Below are 18318 nucleotides of genomic sequence, written 5' to 3' on the forward strand. Positions count from 1 at the left end.
AAAAAAACAAAAGAAGAAAAGAATTTACTTTTGGAAGATCAAAGTTGAGCGGGCTCCCTCTGTAACAGCAGAGACGTCACTTCCAGCGACCATTCAGTTTCCAGGCGCCCCTCTCTCTGCTCCCCTTCACACCTAGGCAAGTGCACAGGCGCGTCTGGAGCCAGGAAACCAGAGCGGTCCAACTCGAGACAGGAGTCCAGGCCTGGGGCCACGGAGGACGTACCTACATTCGTGGGTAACGTGGAAGTTCTAGCATCTCCCGCAGAGGCCACGGCAGGCGCCGACTCTTTAACTCCCTCCGTGCTCTCCGGCCAACCAGGGCGCGGGGCGGGGAGAGACCACCGGCCAATCGCGTCTCGCCGCCGTCCGCGAACCAGCCAATGGCGTCGAGGCGGTGGGGTGAATTCGAACGCTAACTCCTCGCTCTACGTTCCGCGCAAGGGAACGAGGCTCCAAATTCAAATCAACGCGGTCCGGCGTCCGCGCTCTGCGCGAGGGGGCGGGCCCTGGGCGGCGGGGGCGGGGCCTGGGCGGCGTGAGCGCGGCCGCGCGGTGGGATTGCCCGGCCGAGCGGCGGGCGCTCCAGTTCCGGGTCAGGCCTTCTCCCACCGGTTGGGGACTTCTCCTCTCCATGGCGAGCGGTAGCGGCGCGGGCGCGGCGGCCTCGGCCAACCTGAACGCCGTGAGAGAGACCATGGACGGTGAGTGCGTGTCGCGCTCGTTTTACCCGGTCTGCGTTTCCCGGCGCCGAGCCCCCGGGTGGAGGCGTCGTCGAGGGCCCCGCGGTCCCTGCGTCGACCTCAGCGGTGTCCTGCGAGGGGACGGAGAAGGGACCCGCCGCGACCTCGAAGCTGGCGGCCCCAGAGCGCCGGTCTTCCGCTGCGGCGTAGTTGGGCGCGCGCGGGGCGTTCTGTCCTTGCGTCCGCTGCCTGCGCGCCCAGCCTGGGTCCACGCGACCTGCCCGGTGTCTGGCGCGTGCTTGTGACATTGGAGAAGCCTCCTACTGAAGTCCCGGGCGAAAGGGGTCGTGGACCTTCGGTCACCGCTCGGTCCCTGGGCCCTGGCGTTTCAGTAAGGAACTGTTTGTTTCCAGTGTTTGAGCACGTCCTCCCGTCACCATCTCCCACTCCTTAGACCGGGCGACACGGGTGACCGCTGCTGTGGGTGTGTCCGAGCCCGCTGTCGAATGGATAGAGCGCACCCACAGGTACAAAATTAAGTCTCGGAGCTGCCTTCTCTCTGCTATGGTTCTACAGCTTCGTACATCTCGGACCCAACCCTCTGAAAATAACTACTAACCGTAGTTGGTATCAGGCTCTGAACCCAGTGACATCAAATCTAGGCGACCCCCACATCGTTGCCAAGGCAACCGCTATACATTCCCAGAATCCACCTGACTATCTCACCTTTACCTGGGAGAGGCTACATCACTGCCCATATAAAACAGGCAGAGCCCCCTAACCTCGCTCTCTACTTCCATCTTCTTCCTCTCTTCCTTCTCTTCCATCTTCTTCTACTTCTCTCCCCCCCCTGCCCCATCCTTGCCCTATCTTCTGAATAACACCTCTCCCCCCCAACCCCCTTGGAACCCTTTGGTCTGGTGTGGTCTGTTCTAAGCTGCGGACGGACATCTGGGACATCTAACACTGGGGCGTTGGCCGGGAATCGAACCTGGGTTTTGTTGTTTTGTTTTTGTTTGGGGGGGGAGGTTGTAAAAATAAATTTGTAGCTCGAAGGATGTTGTGGGTATTTAAAATAAGACAAGCAGGTAAAGTGTGTATCAAGTGAACAGTTTTGTTTTTTTCTTTTGCATTAGCTATCATCCCGTTTGCAAGCATCTTTCTTTGTCTTTACTCGTTTCCATCTACAAGTGGTGCTATATGTCTGTTTTGGCAGGGGCTTTGATGGTTTCCAGGGTTACCCCCACAGCATCTTTCTTAAAAGATAATCTTATGTAATTGTCACCATACTGCCCCGTGCTTTCTTCACTAAACGCCCACCTTCTTTTTTTTTTTTTTTTTTTCGAGACAGGGTTTCTCTGTGTAGCCCTGGCTGTCCTGGAACTCACTCTGTAGACCAGGCGGGCCTCGAACTCAGAAATCCACCTGCCTCTGCCTCCCAAGTGCTGGGATTAAAGGCATACACCACCACTGCCCGGCAACGCCCACCTTCTTATCTTGCCCTTTCTGATAGAATCTTGGAAGGTCCTGTACTGGTCACTGCTTTCGTTCTAAAGAATGAAACTGTTAGAGGCTTTACATTTGTTGTCCCCGCCTAATTGGTGTTTGCTACATTGGTCCTTTTCTGTCTCCAGCCTGTTTTTTTTTTTCATCGTAGATGTTCCAAGGCTTATTGTTTTATAAAGTAAATTTCTGTACACAAGGGTACCTATGTGAGTTTAGGGTTGTGTTGTGTGAACTTCTCTAGAAGCCTAGAGTGACCTTCTCTGTCTGCCTCTGCGGTGTCCATGGAGTACTGAGTACACCGGAGTGTGTTGTGAGGAGAGTTGGTGGGCCGGCTTTGAGACCTAAGGCTTGGCATCTCTACCTTAGAACCTGCTGTAAAGTAAAAAGGATAGAATATAAAAACCTCCAAAAGTGAAGACCAGAGAAGTTTGTTTGCCTTTGTTTTTAATGAAGGGAGAGTACATGTGAGGTTTTAGTGCATATCAGTCCTTGTATGGGAACCTACAGGACATTTTCAAAGTCTGAGTCCTGTCTCTTCCCTTGATAGCAGTTTTCCTCAAGCTTAGATGTATTTCTCATTAGCATTTTTCTTGTTTCAGATTCCTAACAGTGACTTAAGCTTTTGCTGTCAGTGGTTCACTAGGTTAGTGGGACTCACCAGTAAAGTTTCTTTTCAATTGCGAGAGCAGGTGTGTCATTTGTTTGCACATGCTATGAATCTGATTTTCCCCAGCCATATACACTCAAAACCAAGACAAAGAAGTCTCCATTGATGATAAAGAAGTTTTCCCTATAAGAAAGGCGCAGAAGGGAACCGCAGTGGGTTTTGGAGGATTTTGAGAAAGCATGTTGCTTGTGATGGCAGGTGGAGAAGCATCATCTGTGTGTTGAGCTAAGATGCTTCTATAAACCTTTCTCCAGAGAGCTTGGGGTTGGATTGAGGGGGGGGGGGATCAAAGAACTTGTGAGCAAGAGGAGCTTCCCATCTGAGAAGAGTCTTCATCAAAATGTCACAAAGTACCTTAGGTAGGTGAAAAAAAAGAGAAAGTCATTATAAGTAATAGTTATGAAATATAATGGCAGCAGGATACCTTATGGGCCCATGCCAAGGTGCCCCCTGAGAAGTCACGCCATGCAACAGATCTGGTATAATGGGGGCTTATTTGGGGGGAAAGATAGGAGTAAGGGGTAGTGGACATATAGACAGGCCCACAGATGGAAGCAGAGCCATGAGGGCAGAGAAGGGGGACAGAGGACAGAAAAGGAGAAGGAGATGAAAGAGAGAAAGACAGAGCAAGAAAGACGGAGAACGTAAGGGAACAGAGCAAACTGGGGTGTCGAGAGCAGTCCTGAAGATCAGTAGCATGGTGCAAAGAGTCTTAGTTAGTTACCACGTTTACCACCCAGAGATGCAGGTGGGAGGGGCACAAACACCCACAGTAGTAGAGGAACACAACTTTATGCTCCTACAGGGCTGGAGGACCATGGCATTCTACCAGCCAGGGTGGAAAACAGTTTGTGAACAGTGAGTAGTCAGTGGAAGGATCTTCTCTTAGCAGCTTCAGCTGTTGACTAAGGTGCTTTGATTCTACCCAACTGATTTGAAGAGTTAGACCTGAAAGAATCAGTTCTTTACCAACAAAGTAAAATTTACAATATCTGGCTTATACTCACTGGGTATATAAAACAGGAAAATATGAGTTATGATGAGAAAAATTCAAACCATTAACATAAAAAAAAACCACAGGCATTACTGTATTCCATAATCAAAAACTTCTAATACTGACATGGAAAATATATTTTTAAGACTCACATTGAACTTTGAGACATGAAAAGTAGGAAAAGTTGGATGTTCACCCAAATTCTACAGTTTTCAGTACTTAGAGTTAAATTAGTGAGTGACTAAATAATTGCTAACTTGTCTGTTTATCCCAAAATAATCCATGCTTTTCTGCAACCAAAGCAGGAATCTCAATAAATTTGTTTTGGAAATTCATGAAAATGCCTGACTTCACCTTGAGAATAAAAAGGCTTATATACATGAAAATGGCAAAAGAATATTTAACCTACTCTGTACAGTATTAAATTTATAATTAATGACACAGATATGACACAAATATGCTATATAGATCTCAGAACACATATAGTAAAGGTAGCAATTGCTGATTAGTGATAAAAGGGTATATCATCCACTAATTTATATTGTAACTGACTTATTTCTGACAAAAAGGTCTTTTCTTCTACTTATACTTCAGGAATTGAGTATTTAAATGTTTATGGAAGGAAGAAATCAAATCTCAGGTGCTGGATGAGAATAATGATAAATTCACTGTGAATGAGAAATAATGTCCAAAGTATAATGCAAGGGAAAGTATATACAGATAGTCTGTTATCATTTGGCATGAGTTCTAAGCACATTGTTGGAAACAGCCATCATTTAACAAAGTTAATGTAACTGTTGTGTGTATGTCCTGTAAGGAAAGGGATTCCTGGAAAAGCACTTGGTTCTGCTGCTACTCTTTATGTCAAAGACAGATATTTTAATGAATTACTAAGAAATGCAGTGCTAGGGTCACATGTGGTGCTCATACATACCTATAGGCAAAACACTCACGTACATAAATATAAAAAGTTTAAAAGTGAAGTTAAATTATACACGCTTTTATTAATAAAGCCAACAGATACAGTTATGTCAAATTATTATGAAAGATTCTAAAGCTTTAAATGTCTGTTTGCCGAGTATTTCTTTTAGAATTTGTTTTGAAATAAAATTTAGTATATACAGATGTATCACAGTTACCACAATATTATGTCAGTAGGGGAAGTGTTAAGAGCAGCTTAACTGTTAATGCAGTGCAGAAATTAGGAAGTTGGCATGTCCATGGAAAGACATGTTATGCGGCTAATTTTTAAGTTTTTAAGATTGAGTCACTAGGCTGGCAAGATGGTTTATAAGGTAAAGGTGCCATGCCAGCAACTCGGACGACCTAAATTTGTTCCCCAGGACCTACATGGAGCAAGGAGTGAACTATAAGTAGTTCTCAAACCTCTGCTTGTACACTGTAGCCTGTGGGAACCCACACATATACACACATGCATCAGTCAGTTAATAAATGTTAAAAAAAAAAAAAAGGCTCAGAAACACATGCTGGTTTCTGACTTCTAAGGTGCTGACTCCTTAATAGAGCAGTGCTTTGCTCAGCCATCATCAGAGAAGCTTCGTCTTGCGGGAGGTGAGAAAAACTACAGAGACCCGAAGCTATACATTATGCAGAGTTACAGACCTTGGAAGACTCAGACCCAAAGGGGTATCTCCATCAAATCCTTCTTAGAACCCTTAGAGGACTGCTGAAGAGGACACCAATGAAACAAGGGCCTCTAAATCAAAATGAACAAAAGTTATATGAACTCACAGAGATTGAAGCATCCTGCACAGGGCCTGCATGGATCTGTCTCTGGCCTGTGTGTATTCTGGCTTCCAGTTTAGTGGGTTTTAAGTGGGATTTCTGAGTATCCAAATGAGTGGGTCTCTGACTCCTTATGCCTCTGACTTCTGTTTGTTTGTTTGTTTGTTTGAAGCCTGTTTGTTTTCTAGTGCTTATGGAGAAGGAGTGAGATACAGAAGGAGAGGAGAAACTAGAAGGAGTAGAGGGAAGGGAAACAGGAATCAGTATATACTATGTGAAAAAATAATCTAGTAAAAGATTTTTTTTAAGTATGAATGAAAAGACTTCAATTTCAAATTATAGATATCATGTCAAAGTGTTTTCCACAAATTCTTTAACTTTTTAACTCTTCATATTATAATTTGATTACTATATTTCTCTCTTCCTTTCTTCCTTCCATACCCTTCTATAGACATGTACCCTCTCTTCTCTCCTTCAAATTCACGGTCCCCAGTTTTTTACTAATTGTTATTGCATGCATATGTATATACATAAATATGCCTAAAATAAAATGTGTCCAGTCCCTTAAAAAAAAAAAAAGAACAGAAGTGCCACGTGTATTTTTTATTTGTAGGTGTTTATGCTGTTTAAACATTGTGTCTGTATCTTTTTCAGTTCTTCTTGAGATTTCAAGAATTTTGAATACCGGTTTAGATATGGAAACACTGTCTATTTGTGTTCGACTTTGTGAACAAGGAATCAACCCGGAAGCCTTATCATCTGTTATTAAAGAGCTTCGCAAGGGTTCTGACGCACTAAAGGTTAGATTTGCATGTCAGTTTGTTATGAATAAGAATACTGGATCGAGACGTAACGGACAAGCTATGTGAAAGATCTCAGCTAAACCACCTTGTGCTAACTTCTGATGCTGTCAGGAGAAAGTCTCAAAACCAGAGGCTAAATGTTCAGACCACAAAAATTATTGATAAACCATTATATTTTTTCTTAGAAATTTTTCACTGTTTTTAGAATTTTTCTGTGTTGACTAGAATTGTGCCTCCTGCCAAATGTTAAGTTCAAGTTCTAATCCCTGGTACCAATGAATCTAAGCATATTTGAAAATAGAATCTATGTATTCATCACAGATTAAAATGAGCTCATATTGAATTAGGGTGGCTTCTAATCCAGCAATTGGTGTCATAATTAGATAAGGGAAATTTGAATACAGATAAACAGAACACCTCTTGAAGTCAACAGGAGAGAAGCCTGTTAGTGGTGAGGTATCTCATTAGCCATGAATATTGAAATTTCAAGTGACTACAGTTAAACTTGTCTAACAGCAAAGTGGCTTCCCTTATCTTCCAAGAAAATGGTACTATATTGTCACTGGTAATATTTAATAAATGGGACTGTGCAGGCCGACCATCTAAGCGGCAGCAGCTCTGCCTAGCTCAAGCCGGCTAGAAATGGCCAGTCATAAACACTGGCCCTGGCACCAATGAGATGCCAGTGTAGGAGATGGCTCTGCCAGTCTACCACACTGTCTCCACAAGGCTGGGCTGAGCCCAGACCATCCCGCCATCCACACAATACCCGGTAGAAATGAGACTCTAATGTTTAAAGTTTATCCAATAGTTTTATATATTTGGTAGTGCTCAAATAAAAAAGAAGCCCACACAATTAGAGGTATTCCAACTACCTTAGACTGCTGGAGATACGCGTACATCCACCACCATTTTCCCCTCTCTCATCTTCCTTTTTCCTAGCTCCTCCTCACTCCTCCCATATTAGCTCCTCCCAAAATACCGAGTTTAATATAGCGGGGGAAATATACTGCTACATTATATGAAATATGTAAGTTAATTGTTTTTCACATTGTTGTTTTTCAAACAACTCAAGAGCTTTTTATTTTCTTTTTAATCTCTGATTTTTAAAACTAGTACATAATGGTAAACATGGGGCTGGAGAGATGGCTCAGGGATTAAGAGCACTAGCCACTCTTCCAGAGGACCTGAGTTCAATTCCCAGCAACCACATGGTGGCTCACAACCATCTGTAATGGGATCCGATAACCCTCTTCTGGTGTGTCTGAAGATAGCTACAGTGTGGTCATATAAATAAAATAAATAAACTAAAAAAAAAGGTAGACAAAATATACTTACAGAGTAAATATTGATTTAAAAATACAGAAAGAGCTGAGAAGACGGTTCAGTGAAGTCTTTTGCAATGCAAACATGATTTTGATCCCCAGGATCCAATCTAGGTTCAGAAATATGTTTCCTAGACCTACGGGGGCGTGGGAGGGTGGGTAGAGATAGGATTCCTGGGGCTTGCTGGGCAGTTAGTGTAGACCAATCATCAGTCTCACTAACTGAACTAGACGTCTAAAACTACTTTAACTTTTAAAAAGTTTATGCTTTATTTAAGTGCAATCTTACACTATTTCCACTGGGTTCTTTCCTGTTATGTCTATGGTGTTCATTTATGTTGAATGCCACTGTAATGTGTTCCTTCATGCAAATAAATTTCCTTCCACAAATATACAGCAATTCTGTGTTGAGTACATGCTGAGTTGTGCTACTGTGAGCCTTATTTAGCATTATTGTAGTTCATATCTCTTCATGCTCTTATATGTGCAGTTGTTCTAGGTGTGTACCTAGGCATAAAATGGTTATGTGTTATCAACTTAATAGATCATTAAAGTGCTGAGCTTTCCCAAAGCAGTGGTCTTGATGTGTATTTCACCAGCGGCACATGATTTGCCTTTGCTTCATGTTCATCAGTGATCATTATCGGGAGCCTTAATTTCAGCCATTTCTCATTAAGGAGGATGTTTGGGACCTCTTTTCTTAAATTGCACTTCTGAGTACCCTAAAAGTGAGTGCATTTCATATGGGTTTGCCCAGCCTTTTTAAAAATTTACTTGCCTTCTTTGTCATCTTTTTAAAAACTCAGTTTATAGATGAAAAAGAACTGCGTAGTAAGTAGGTAGTAGTACTAGAGAGACCACAGGCTCAGGCTGTGCTGCCATTCCTTCCTCCAGTCAGACAGTAGCAGTCATGTGCTGCTTAGGACACTGAGGCTGAATATAATGTAGTCAAGCTACTGATAGTTAAGTGGTAGACTGGCGTTTTAATTTGCATTGTCTGACAAAGAATGCGTGAGCCAGCTTTTTAAATGTTTTCTTTTTTGAGACAGAATTTTAATATGTATCCCTAGCTGGCCTCAAACTGATGGAGATCAGCCTGCCTCTGTCTCTAGAGTGCCACCAGACCTGGTGTTTTAGGGTTTTACAGACACCATGACCAAGGCAAGTCTTATAAAAGACAACATATATTTGGGGCTGGCTTACAGGTTCAGAGGTTAAGTCTATTATCATCAAGGGAGGAGCATGGCAGAGTCCAGGCAGGCATGGTGCAGGAGGAGCTGAGAGTTCTATATCTTCATCTGAAGGCTGCTAAAGGAAGACTGACTTCCAGACAGCTAGGGTGAGAGTCTTAAAGCCCATGCCATAGTGACACACCTACTCCAACAAGGCCATACCTCCAAACAGTGCCACTCCCTGGGCCAAGCATTTTCAAACCATGACACCTGGCAACAATTTTCAAACTCTATTCTTACTCTTGTGTGGTAAGTCTGGAGGAGAAAGAAACTAATTCAGACTGGTTGTGAGGTGATGATTCTAAGGAAAGCAAGGTCAGTTTTGTTTGCCTGTAAAGGAAAAGTTTAGGTTTCTTATATGCATTATTTATAATTTTCCCAATATTTTATTGTATTTTCTTGAAATAGCTAAAAATAAATTTTTAACTAGGAAATAGAAATAGAAGTACATTAAAAATCCAGCATGTTGTTGGGCAGTGGTGGCACACGCCTTTAATCCTAGCACTTGAGAGGCAGAGGCAGGCAGATTTCTGATTTCGAGACCAGCCTGGACTACAGAGTGAGTTCCAGGACAGCCAGAGATACACAGAGAAACCCTGTCTCGAAAAACAAAAAACAAACAAACAAACAAAAATCCAGCATGTTTTTCTAAGATTAAATAGATTATTTTCATATTGGCATTAAGAAATTGTATTAAGTCTTTGTTTTGTTCCTGATTTTTTGGCACAGGATTTCTTCCCTATGGAGTTCAAGGTTAGCTCCAGCTCTTCCGGGCTTAGCCTCCCAAGTGCTGGGCTTACTGGCAGATAGATGCTTATTCTTTCAAGTTGTCCTAGAATACATATCAGATCAGTTTTTTAGTGAATCAGACACACCTGGGAGGTGAGGTCACCCAATTTGGGAAAGAAACCCACACTGCATATCTCACACATGCAAATCCTAGCCTGTAACACGTACATGTGTAAACAGCTGTAAGGGATACTGTATACCATTTGGAAAGGAGACCAAGAACGGGTGATCCTGGGTGATGCGGAAGAGCAGAATGCCAGCAGAAGGACATGAGTCATGAAGATTCAGAGCTCACTGATCTTCTAGCTTTCACTGTCGTGCTGCCCCCACCTCAGTGTGCGTCTGCATAAGTACATAACAGTGTGATTGGTAGTGAAGTATAAAACACTAAATGAACTTCCATGGCTTCAGAAAGGATGTTCTCACTGTATCAGTGAAATATATGGAGTTTGGGACTGGGAGTACAAGTGTGATGTCTCTATTTCTGAGTTTATTATAATAAAATTATTTTTATTTTCAAGTAAAATACCATAAATACCTTTTAGCAAAAAATAAAAAAAGAAAAAAATTACAAATATGTTCACTGTTTCTCTATTGCTGGTATCCTTTATTTGTAGCTTAATAGATCTTTCTCATTTTTACTTCTGTCTTTGCACTACAATAAAACAAACTAATGAAGACCTTGGAAAACAAGTTCTGTGTTAACTCTTAAAGAAGCAGTACATTTTACATGATCTCTATTGTATAAAAGAATTTTTCTGTTTGTAATCTAGCAGTAAATTTAAAACATCTTAATAATAGAACCAAAATTAAAAATCATTGTATTTGTGTTGTTGAATAGATAGCTGTTTGTTAGATATGGTATAGTATTGATAGATTTACCTCCTTGGTTGTCTTAACCATGGTTTTTTAAATAATGGATCTTGCTCTCTTGTTCTAGGCTGCTGAGAACACAAGCTGACTTCAGAGAATTCCTGATGAGATATGTCAAGCTTGACAAGAAAATGTGAAAATTCCATCGTAGTCAAGATATAAAACAACAATGCAGCATGCTGCATAGAAAATGTTTTCTTTTAAAAAGAATTATAAAACTGCAGCTGAGCGAGTCAGTGGGAAATGGCTTGAGAGGGAACTATCGAGTGTGTTTACATCCCGTCTTGTTGCTAATGGTCCCAACTCCATGCTGTGGCTGCTCTTACTTATGTAGTCCTTATGTATATCTCCGCTAGCTGTGAGTTTCTAGACAGCATCTGGCAGGTATGAACAGCTGTTGGGCCTGCTTGAAGTTAGTGGGTCATATCAGAGTTGATCCATAGTAGTTATGACTTTTGACTTTTCCATTATAATAAACCTTAATTTTGAATTGTTTAAACATAAAAACTGGCTGTGTGTTCCATTGAGCTCCACGTTGATGAGATCTGAGCTACCATTTGTGAATTTTGCTTTTCTTGTTTCACATCTCATTTTCAAAAATAGGATCAAAGACATGGCCTTTAATCATCTCCTTAACAGAATATTTAGTTTTTTACACAGTTTTTGGAAGCTAAAGGTGATTTAGTGGCGTAGCCCATGCACATTTTCCCCCATGCAGTCAGACCTGTTTTCCCAGTCTCCAATTTTATAGAATCCTTTTCAGAAACACAAAATGAATTTAAATATAAGCATATGCTGTGCTTGTACAGTGAAGACCAAGACACCAAACTAATAAAAATGAGAGATTAATATGTAGCTGAATTTTAGTGTCGAGGCTCGAATAGCTAATTAGAGAAAGGGGCCCATGGGGACGAGAATGTGTTGAGAGAAAAAATAAAGATTATGAATAAATTTTAAGTCTCTTTTCCACATAAAAAGAGCCCATTGTTCTCAGTTGCCTCTGATGGACCCAACGGGAATATCAGTGATCTTTGTTCTTGTTGAACACGGAGAACCATCATGTAAAAGGAGCAAACAGCTGCTAAATGAAAGCTTCTTTGGAAGTCTAGTGCTAGGATGTTGTGCGAGGAAGGGTGGCCAGGGAGAGCGCCCTATAAAGTTTCATTTAAGCACTTGGATAAACATCATCTCTGCTGTCATCTGCTTTACCTAATAGAAATGGGAAGAGTTTTGCCAATCAAGACAAAGTTAAGAAAGCAAGAAGAGGTAGGAAAGGAGAGACTTTAGACTTTGGCTTACACCCAAAAGTGCTTTAATGTCCCAGGTGGCTCAAGGCTGGGGTTCTTTTACACTGAACTTCTTGCACTAGGCCCTCAGGGCCACCTCTTAGGAAAAACTGCTGTGGACCTAGCCACGCAAGGCAGCAACCATTAGCGTGACTTCAGAAAAAAAAAATTGATGTGATACCATGACCTGTCAGTTTGATCAGTTAGGAAAGCTTTGAGAGTATGTGTGTGGTTTTTTTTAGCAGTTAACATGGACACCTGCATAGCCCAAGGAGGGGGAGAGTATGTGGCCAATGGTGCTGTCTCATCTGGGATTTCTCAAGTTCCGTCTCCTCTCTCAGTTTTTGTGTCAAGCTTTTCTGTTTCACATATGCGGCTCACAGCCAACAGTCCATACTAGGATGTTTCCCATCAGATACTTCTCACTAGGGAAAGGGCATCCGATTCCCCTGAACTCAACTCAGCTGGACCCAGCACTCTCCTGAGCCATCCAGGCTACAATCAGCCTGGCTCATGATCCGAGAATAATACAAACTAGAAAGAGCTCTATTCTCATCTTCATACAAACTAGATAGCTGGTCTTCCCACTTCAGATGCAATCCTGTTGCCTTCTGTTTAGCCCACTTCATGCAGCTCTTGTACAACTCCTCACAGGCTAGCCAGGTAAGTAGATTCTAGACAGATGTCCTATACAGGAAACAAGGCAGGTGGGAACAGAGTGCTTTTACTGTCTACATCCAGGAAAGCACCTGGAGTGGTCTTTTCTTGCATTATTCTAATGCATCTAATTTACTAGAGTAGTTTAATTACCAAGTCCTATCGCCAGAACAGGGATGATTTTTATAATTATGGCACTCAGAAAGATTACTCACATATTTCTATAAGATCTGAAGCATATATGTAAGCTGTAATAAAGCAAACGTGATTGTATATAGTTTTCATCGACTAAAGTAAAAAAAAATGAGCTGGGCATGGAGTCCATCTGTAATCCCAGTATTTGGAAGGTGGAGACAGGAGGATCAGAAGCTCAGGGTTATCTTTGGCTACATACCAGGTAGGGTTCATGAGACTGCTCCAATCATATTTAGATCAATGGGAACACTGACTTCTGAAAAATCAATCATTGTTCCTTAAAGGTGGCCTGCCCTCAAGGGAATTTTTGTTTTTGATCCTTAAAGTTGTAGCAGATATCATATACATAATGTGTATTAATGTTTAATAATATCCAGTGTATGGTTAGCAATACCGAGGTAATAATGTTCCCATACATTGTTCCTGTTGCTGTTATTGATAGTATGTTTTCAATCTAATCTAGACAAACACAGCTGATGTTGCTGTTTTTATTTTAGATTTTTGCCTCTATGTTAATTTAACTCTTTAGCTTTCGAATCACATGGGCTTGGGAAACTTTGAAGATGTACCTCCTGAAAGGTTTACATGGTGCACACAAGATAATTTTATCGTCTTTCCATTAAGTAGTTATACGCTTCAAGAGGGCAAGACTGGTGTTGAGTGACTACCACATGGTAAACGCTGTGTGTGTGTATATGTGTATTGAACACTTTTCTTCCGTCTTCTTTATATCAGGACATACCATAAGTCACAGTCTGTATGTTCAGGAGGAAATGAAATAAGCAACACGTTAGCACTTGCTACAAGGCACCAGGGTGAATGCCAACATCCATTCTTTGGCAGTTTTAGTAGCATGGGTTTTATATCCTGTGAAATATTAATAAAACTTTACAAATAAACTAAGACTCACGCATCATGGAATAAATACACAAGTTCTTTTTTAGAATATCACTTGTTAGAAAAGATACCACACTCAGCTTGTGAGGTGGACCACTGACTATCATTGCTGGACCTCTTTGAGGAACATAGCTGATGGGATCTGTTTTGGGGAAGTCATTTTAATGTGTGTGCAGCAAATAGCTATGAAACAGTCTCCCACCAATGCACTGGGCAAGACTGAGCTGACTATTAAAGGATATTGTCTCCTTCGTGACAAAAGTGGACAAGTTTTCTATCAGCTTCTGGTTTAGGGTTTCTATTGCTGCAATGAAACACCATAAGCAAAAAGCAAGTTGAGGAAGAACGGACTTATTTGGCTTACACTTCCACAGCATTGTTCATCATGGAAGGAAGTCAGGACTGAAATGCAAATGGGTCAGGAACCTGGAGGCAGGAGCTGAGGCCATGGAGGAGTGCTGCTTACTGACTTGCTGCCCATGGCTTACTCAGCCTGCTTTCTTAGGGAACACAGGACCACTATCCCAAGATTGGTACCACCCGCAATGGGCTGGGCCAATCAATCACTAATTAAGAAAATGTCCTGCAGGTTTGCCTACAGCTCAATCTTATGAAAATATTTTCTTAATCAAAATTCCCTTCTCTCAGATGACTCTAGCTTGTATCAAGTTAACATAAAACTACCGAGCACAATTGATCCTTTGTGAACTTGGCACACAAACACATCACCATTAAATCACAACCTTGTTTCTCATTCATCCCCCAAGACTGCACATTAAAAATACAAATAGCTTTAAAAGTCCCACAGTCTTCACAAATTTAAACACATTAAAATTTCAGTCCCAGTGTCTAAGTATCCATGTCTTAAAAAAAAACAATCTCTTTTAAATGTTCAAAATATCTCAACTGTGTGCTCCCTAAAAATCAAAATTAATTTATTTCAAGAGGGAAGAATCTGCACAGTCATAACCATCCTAAAGCAAAACCAAAAGTGTAAATAATGCAGTATTCAGTTTCTGGGATCCACTCATGATCTGGGCTCCTTCAAAGGGCTTGGGTCACTTCTCCAGCTCTGCTCTCTGCAGCACACAAGTTTGTCATCTATGTTTTGGCAGGCTCCACCACTACTGTCATTCTTGGTGGTCATCTCATGGTACTGAAATCTCCAAAATGCTGGTGTCTTCTGCTGCAACTGGGCTGCACTTTCACCAATAGCCTCTTCCAGGTTATCTTCATGGTGCCAAACTTGATCTCTCTTCATGACCGGTTTAGTCCTGGGCCTTAAACTCTGAAGCTGTACCTTCACCAATAACCTCCTGGGTGGCTCTCACCCTACCAAGTTCTGCTAACAGGACAAGGTACAACCTTGGTCATCTCTGGAACACAGCTTCTGTGTGCTGACTCTCAAGAAACACTTCCCTGATTTCACCTCAACGATGCTGGTCTCTTTAATCATCAGTTTCTCAGCTCCAACTAACCAGCATCAGTTGTCCCAGTAAAGCAAATGGTGCTGGTCTTGTGTTAATCATGGCTAATTCTTCAGCCACAGCTAACTAGAACAACAGAATTTTAATTCAAAAGTAACAAATGGTCTTTATAGTTCCCTCTAAAACTTCACAAGCCAGGTTCCATCGACTGCATTGCCCTCAACACAATTATCTTCCAAGCTTCTACAAAACAACTTGCTAATCTCTTAACCCTCAATGGCTTTTCTAGCCCCAAGTGCCGAAGTTCTTCCACAATTCTCTTAAAAGAAACATAGTGTCAGGTCTGTCACAGCAACACCCCACTGCTGGTACCATCTTGTCTTAGTTAAGGTTTCTACTGTCATGATGAAGCAAGACCAAAAAGCAAGTTGAGAGTAAAGGGTTTGGCTTACACCTCTACTGAACTGTACACCGTGAAAGGAAGTTAGGACTTAAACAGGGCAGGAATCTTGAGGCAGGAGGTGATACAGAGGCCATGGAGCGGTGCTACTTACTGTCTTATTCCCCATGGCTTACTCAGCCTGCTTTCTTAGAGAACAGAGGATCACCAACCCAGGAATGGCACTACCCACAATGGGCCCAGCCCTCCTATCAATCACCAACGTCCTGCGAGGCTCGCCTGCAGCCTGATCTTAGAGGCACTTTCTTAATTGTGGTTCCCTCCTCCCAGATGACTTTAGCTTGTGTCAAATGGATGTAATGCTATTCAGCACAGCCTCCATTGGAGAATTGGGGTTTCCCTAGCTAGGGAGTTCTGAGCTCTTACATTACTTGTAACAAATGCAAAAATCTCAGGCTGATTTTCACCATTAATATTGGACTGGAAGATGAAAGGAAGAATGTAGCCAAGGAGCTCATGAGGTTGGCTGGGCTGTAATGACATGGTTTGTCTCTGATGCGGGAGTCTCAGTTTCCATCAGTCTCTATGAAGATGTATCTGGTTGATGTCTCAGCTCCCAAGGAAGGGAAACCTTAGACTGTTTACAATTCCTGAAAAGACTCTCTGTCTTTGGGAAGCTTTTCTTACCACCCCACTTTACAGTGGAATGTCTAAAGAACTATGGCAGAAAACACAGCTTCATGAGTAATGTAAGTATTTGTAAGTATTTTTATTGTTTCACACTTGATTATATTCCCACAGGGCATATATCTATGTTTCTTTATAAACACTGAACTTTTTTTTCTGGAAATAGAAATCAGCTCTTAATTTCATTAATTCAACAAAAATATATTAAATGTTTTTTAAGTGTAAGACATAATCAGAATATTTATGTAATTACTTCTTTAAATGGTGTGTATACTTCTTAAGCATGAACATAATATCTAATATTTTTTATCCTTTATAATCTTTTTCAAGGCAAGTTAACAAATACTTGTTTACATCTGCTGTATGCAGATGGTATGTTAATTGCTGGGTATATAAATGAATAAGAGGGACTTTCTACTCAGAAAGAACTCAGGAAGAAAGATTCATGCAGTCCGAGGAGGAAGAACAGGAATAGAGAGGTTTGACCACATAGAAACATGGAGTGTGGCCTTTGTCAGGGCTATCATTGCTCAGATTTTTATTTAATTTTTTTATATTTTCAGCATTATGTAATACACAGTAGACACTTTTGAAAAGGTGATTAGGGTGAACGGATAATTAAATTAAAAAGTTGGTCAGATCCCAGCTCTGAAACTTATGCATATAAGGTGGCCATCTAAGACTTGCTTCTCTGGTGCATGCCTTTAATCCTAGCACTTGGGAGGCAGAGGCAGGCGGATTTCTGAGTTCGAGGCCAGCCTGGTCTACAGAGTTGAGTTCTAGGATAGCCAGGGCTATTCAGAGAAACCCTGTCTCGAAAAACAAAACAAACAAACAAACAAACAAAAAACAAAAAGAAAGAAAGAAAGAAAGAAAGAAAGAAAGAAAGAAAGAAAGAAAGAAAAAGGAAAAAAAGAAATAATTGCTATTGAGTTCTGATTCTATGTATTTAAAAAGATACACCCGAGTTAGCATAGCCCTGAAGAGCCAGGGCTACACAGAGAAACCCTGTCTCAAAAACCCTCAAAGAACAAAACAGTGTCTATTATCGACTTGAGAATAGAGACAGGAGCTGTGCAGAAGGCTGAAAAAAAAAAAAAAAAAAAAAAAAAACAAAAGACAAATGTCACGAGACTAAACTCAAGAGCGCCCAAAGTAACAGCGCAGGGTCAGACCATGATGAGAAAGCAGCTTCAAAAGCAAAACCTCTTGGACCAAGGAGATGGCTCATGGGTTAAAGGTATGGCCGCATCTTTGACCAGAGTCCTTGGGACCTATATGGTTGGAAAGTGAGAACCAAGAACGGATTCTTGGAGGTAATCCTCTGCGCGGAAAGCATACAGAATAAAAACATAATGACATCATTTGGTTTGGAAAACAAAGCACAAGAAAGTCCTTGGCCTGGAGTTGTGTACAGGCCCGCCTTTAATCCCATCTGAGGATTCTCCAAGGTCACCGCAGGCTACCTGAGACCATCTCCAGATTAAAACAAACAAACAAACAAACAAACAAACAAAACAAGTAAATGAATAATAACTGCAAAACCTAAACCGAGCAAGCAAGCAAACAATAAACCTCTCACAGCGCCACTGTACTTGCAGGCCCATAGCTTCCCAGGGTGGAGCGAATATACCCAGCCAACGCCTTACCTTCAAAGCCTCACAACTACAGAACCAAGGCACACCTCTGCGGGGTTTGACGCGCAGGCACAGTCACGTGGCAGACTCCGGCCAATCAGCAAGCTGCTCGCGGATGAGTCCTATAAAGCCGCCACTCGCTGGCTGTCTGCTGACAGTCGCCATCCGGGAGAGAACTGGCGGCCACTGGTGGAGAACCTGGATCGACGGCCCTGCACTACTTCATCTAGTGCAAACCGAAAGGGTGATTGGATAAGATCCCTTCCTAAGAGGTACTGCCATTGCTACAGAGGCTCGGCCCCGGGGCTGTCCCAGGCGGCTCTTTGGGAATTTGTAGACTTTTCCTGCTAAGACCTCAATTTGTATTTTTGAAGAACAGAAAGTTCTGTGAAGTGTTGAAATAATTTAAATCATCTAAGACTAAGACATACATAATGAAACAATGCATACTATTTGTATAAAGAAGGACATGTCCTTGTAGTCAACTTTAAAATACCAGGATCTGAAGTGGTTGGGA

The 18318-nt window shown here is 41.8% G+C and overlaps 2 protein-coding genes across 2 annotated transcripts in view; one reads left to right on the plus strand and one right to left on the minus strand.

The window, feature by feature from the left end:
• The window catches only part of Bora (BORA aurora kinase A activator), a 28689-nt gene extending 28410 nt beyond the window's left edge, over positions 1 to 279 (minus strand). The window contains exon 1 of the mRNA XM_028756575.1: positions 29 to 279. The gene's annotated coding sequence lies outside the window, so the exon portion shown is untranslated. The remainder of the gene's footprint in view (positions 1 to 28) is intronic.
• Positions 280 to 570: 291 nt separating this feature from the next.
• On the plus strand, positions 571 to 11122 carry Mzt1 (mitotic spindle organizing protein 1). Its single transcript, XM_028756565.1, has 3 exons — positions 571 to 701; positions 6248 to 6393; positions 10683 to 11122. The coding sequence occupies exons 1-3, from the start codon at positions 632 to 634 to the stop codon at positions 10701 to 10703; spliced, it is 237 nt and encodes a 78-aa protein (XP_028612398.1). The 5' UTR covers positions 571 to 631; the 3' UTR covers positions 10704 to 11122.
• Positions 11123 to 18318: the final 7196 nt, after the last annotated feature.

This window comes from Grammomys surdaster, unplaced genomic scaffold, assembly GCF_004785775.1.
Source record: "Grammomys surdaster isolate TR1022 unplaced genomic scaffold, NIH_TR_1.0 126124, whole genome shotgun sequence".
Taxonomy (NCBI): domain Eukaryota; kingdom Metazoa; phylum Chordata; class Mammalia; order Rodentia; family Muridae; genus Grammomys; species Grammomys surdaster.

Coding starts and splice junctions, on each gene's coding strand:
- Mzt1 (XM_028756565.1), top strand. CDS start 632: ATGGCGAGCGGTAGCGGCGCGGGCGCGGCGGCCTCGGCCAACCTGAAC. Junction 702..6,247: donor CGTGAGAGAGACCATGGACG/GTGAGTGCGTGT, acceptor TATCTTTTTCAG/TTCTTCTTGAGATTTCAAGA. Junction 6,394..10,682: donor AGGGTTCTGACGCACTAAAG/GTTAGATTTGCA, acceptor CTCTTGTTCTAG/GCTGCTGAGAACACAAGCTG.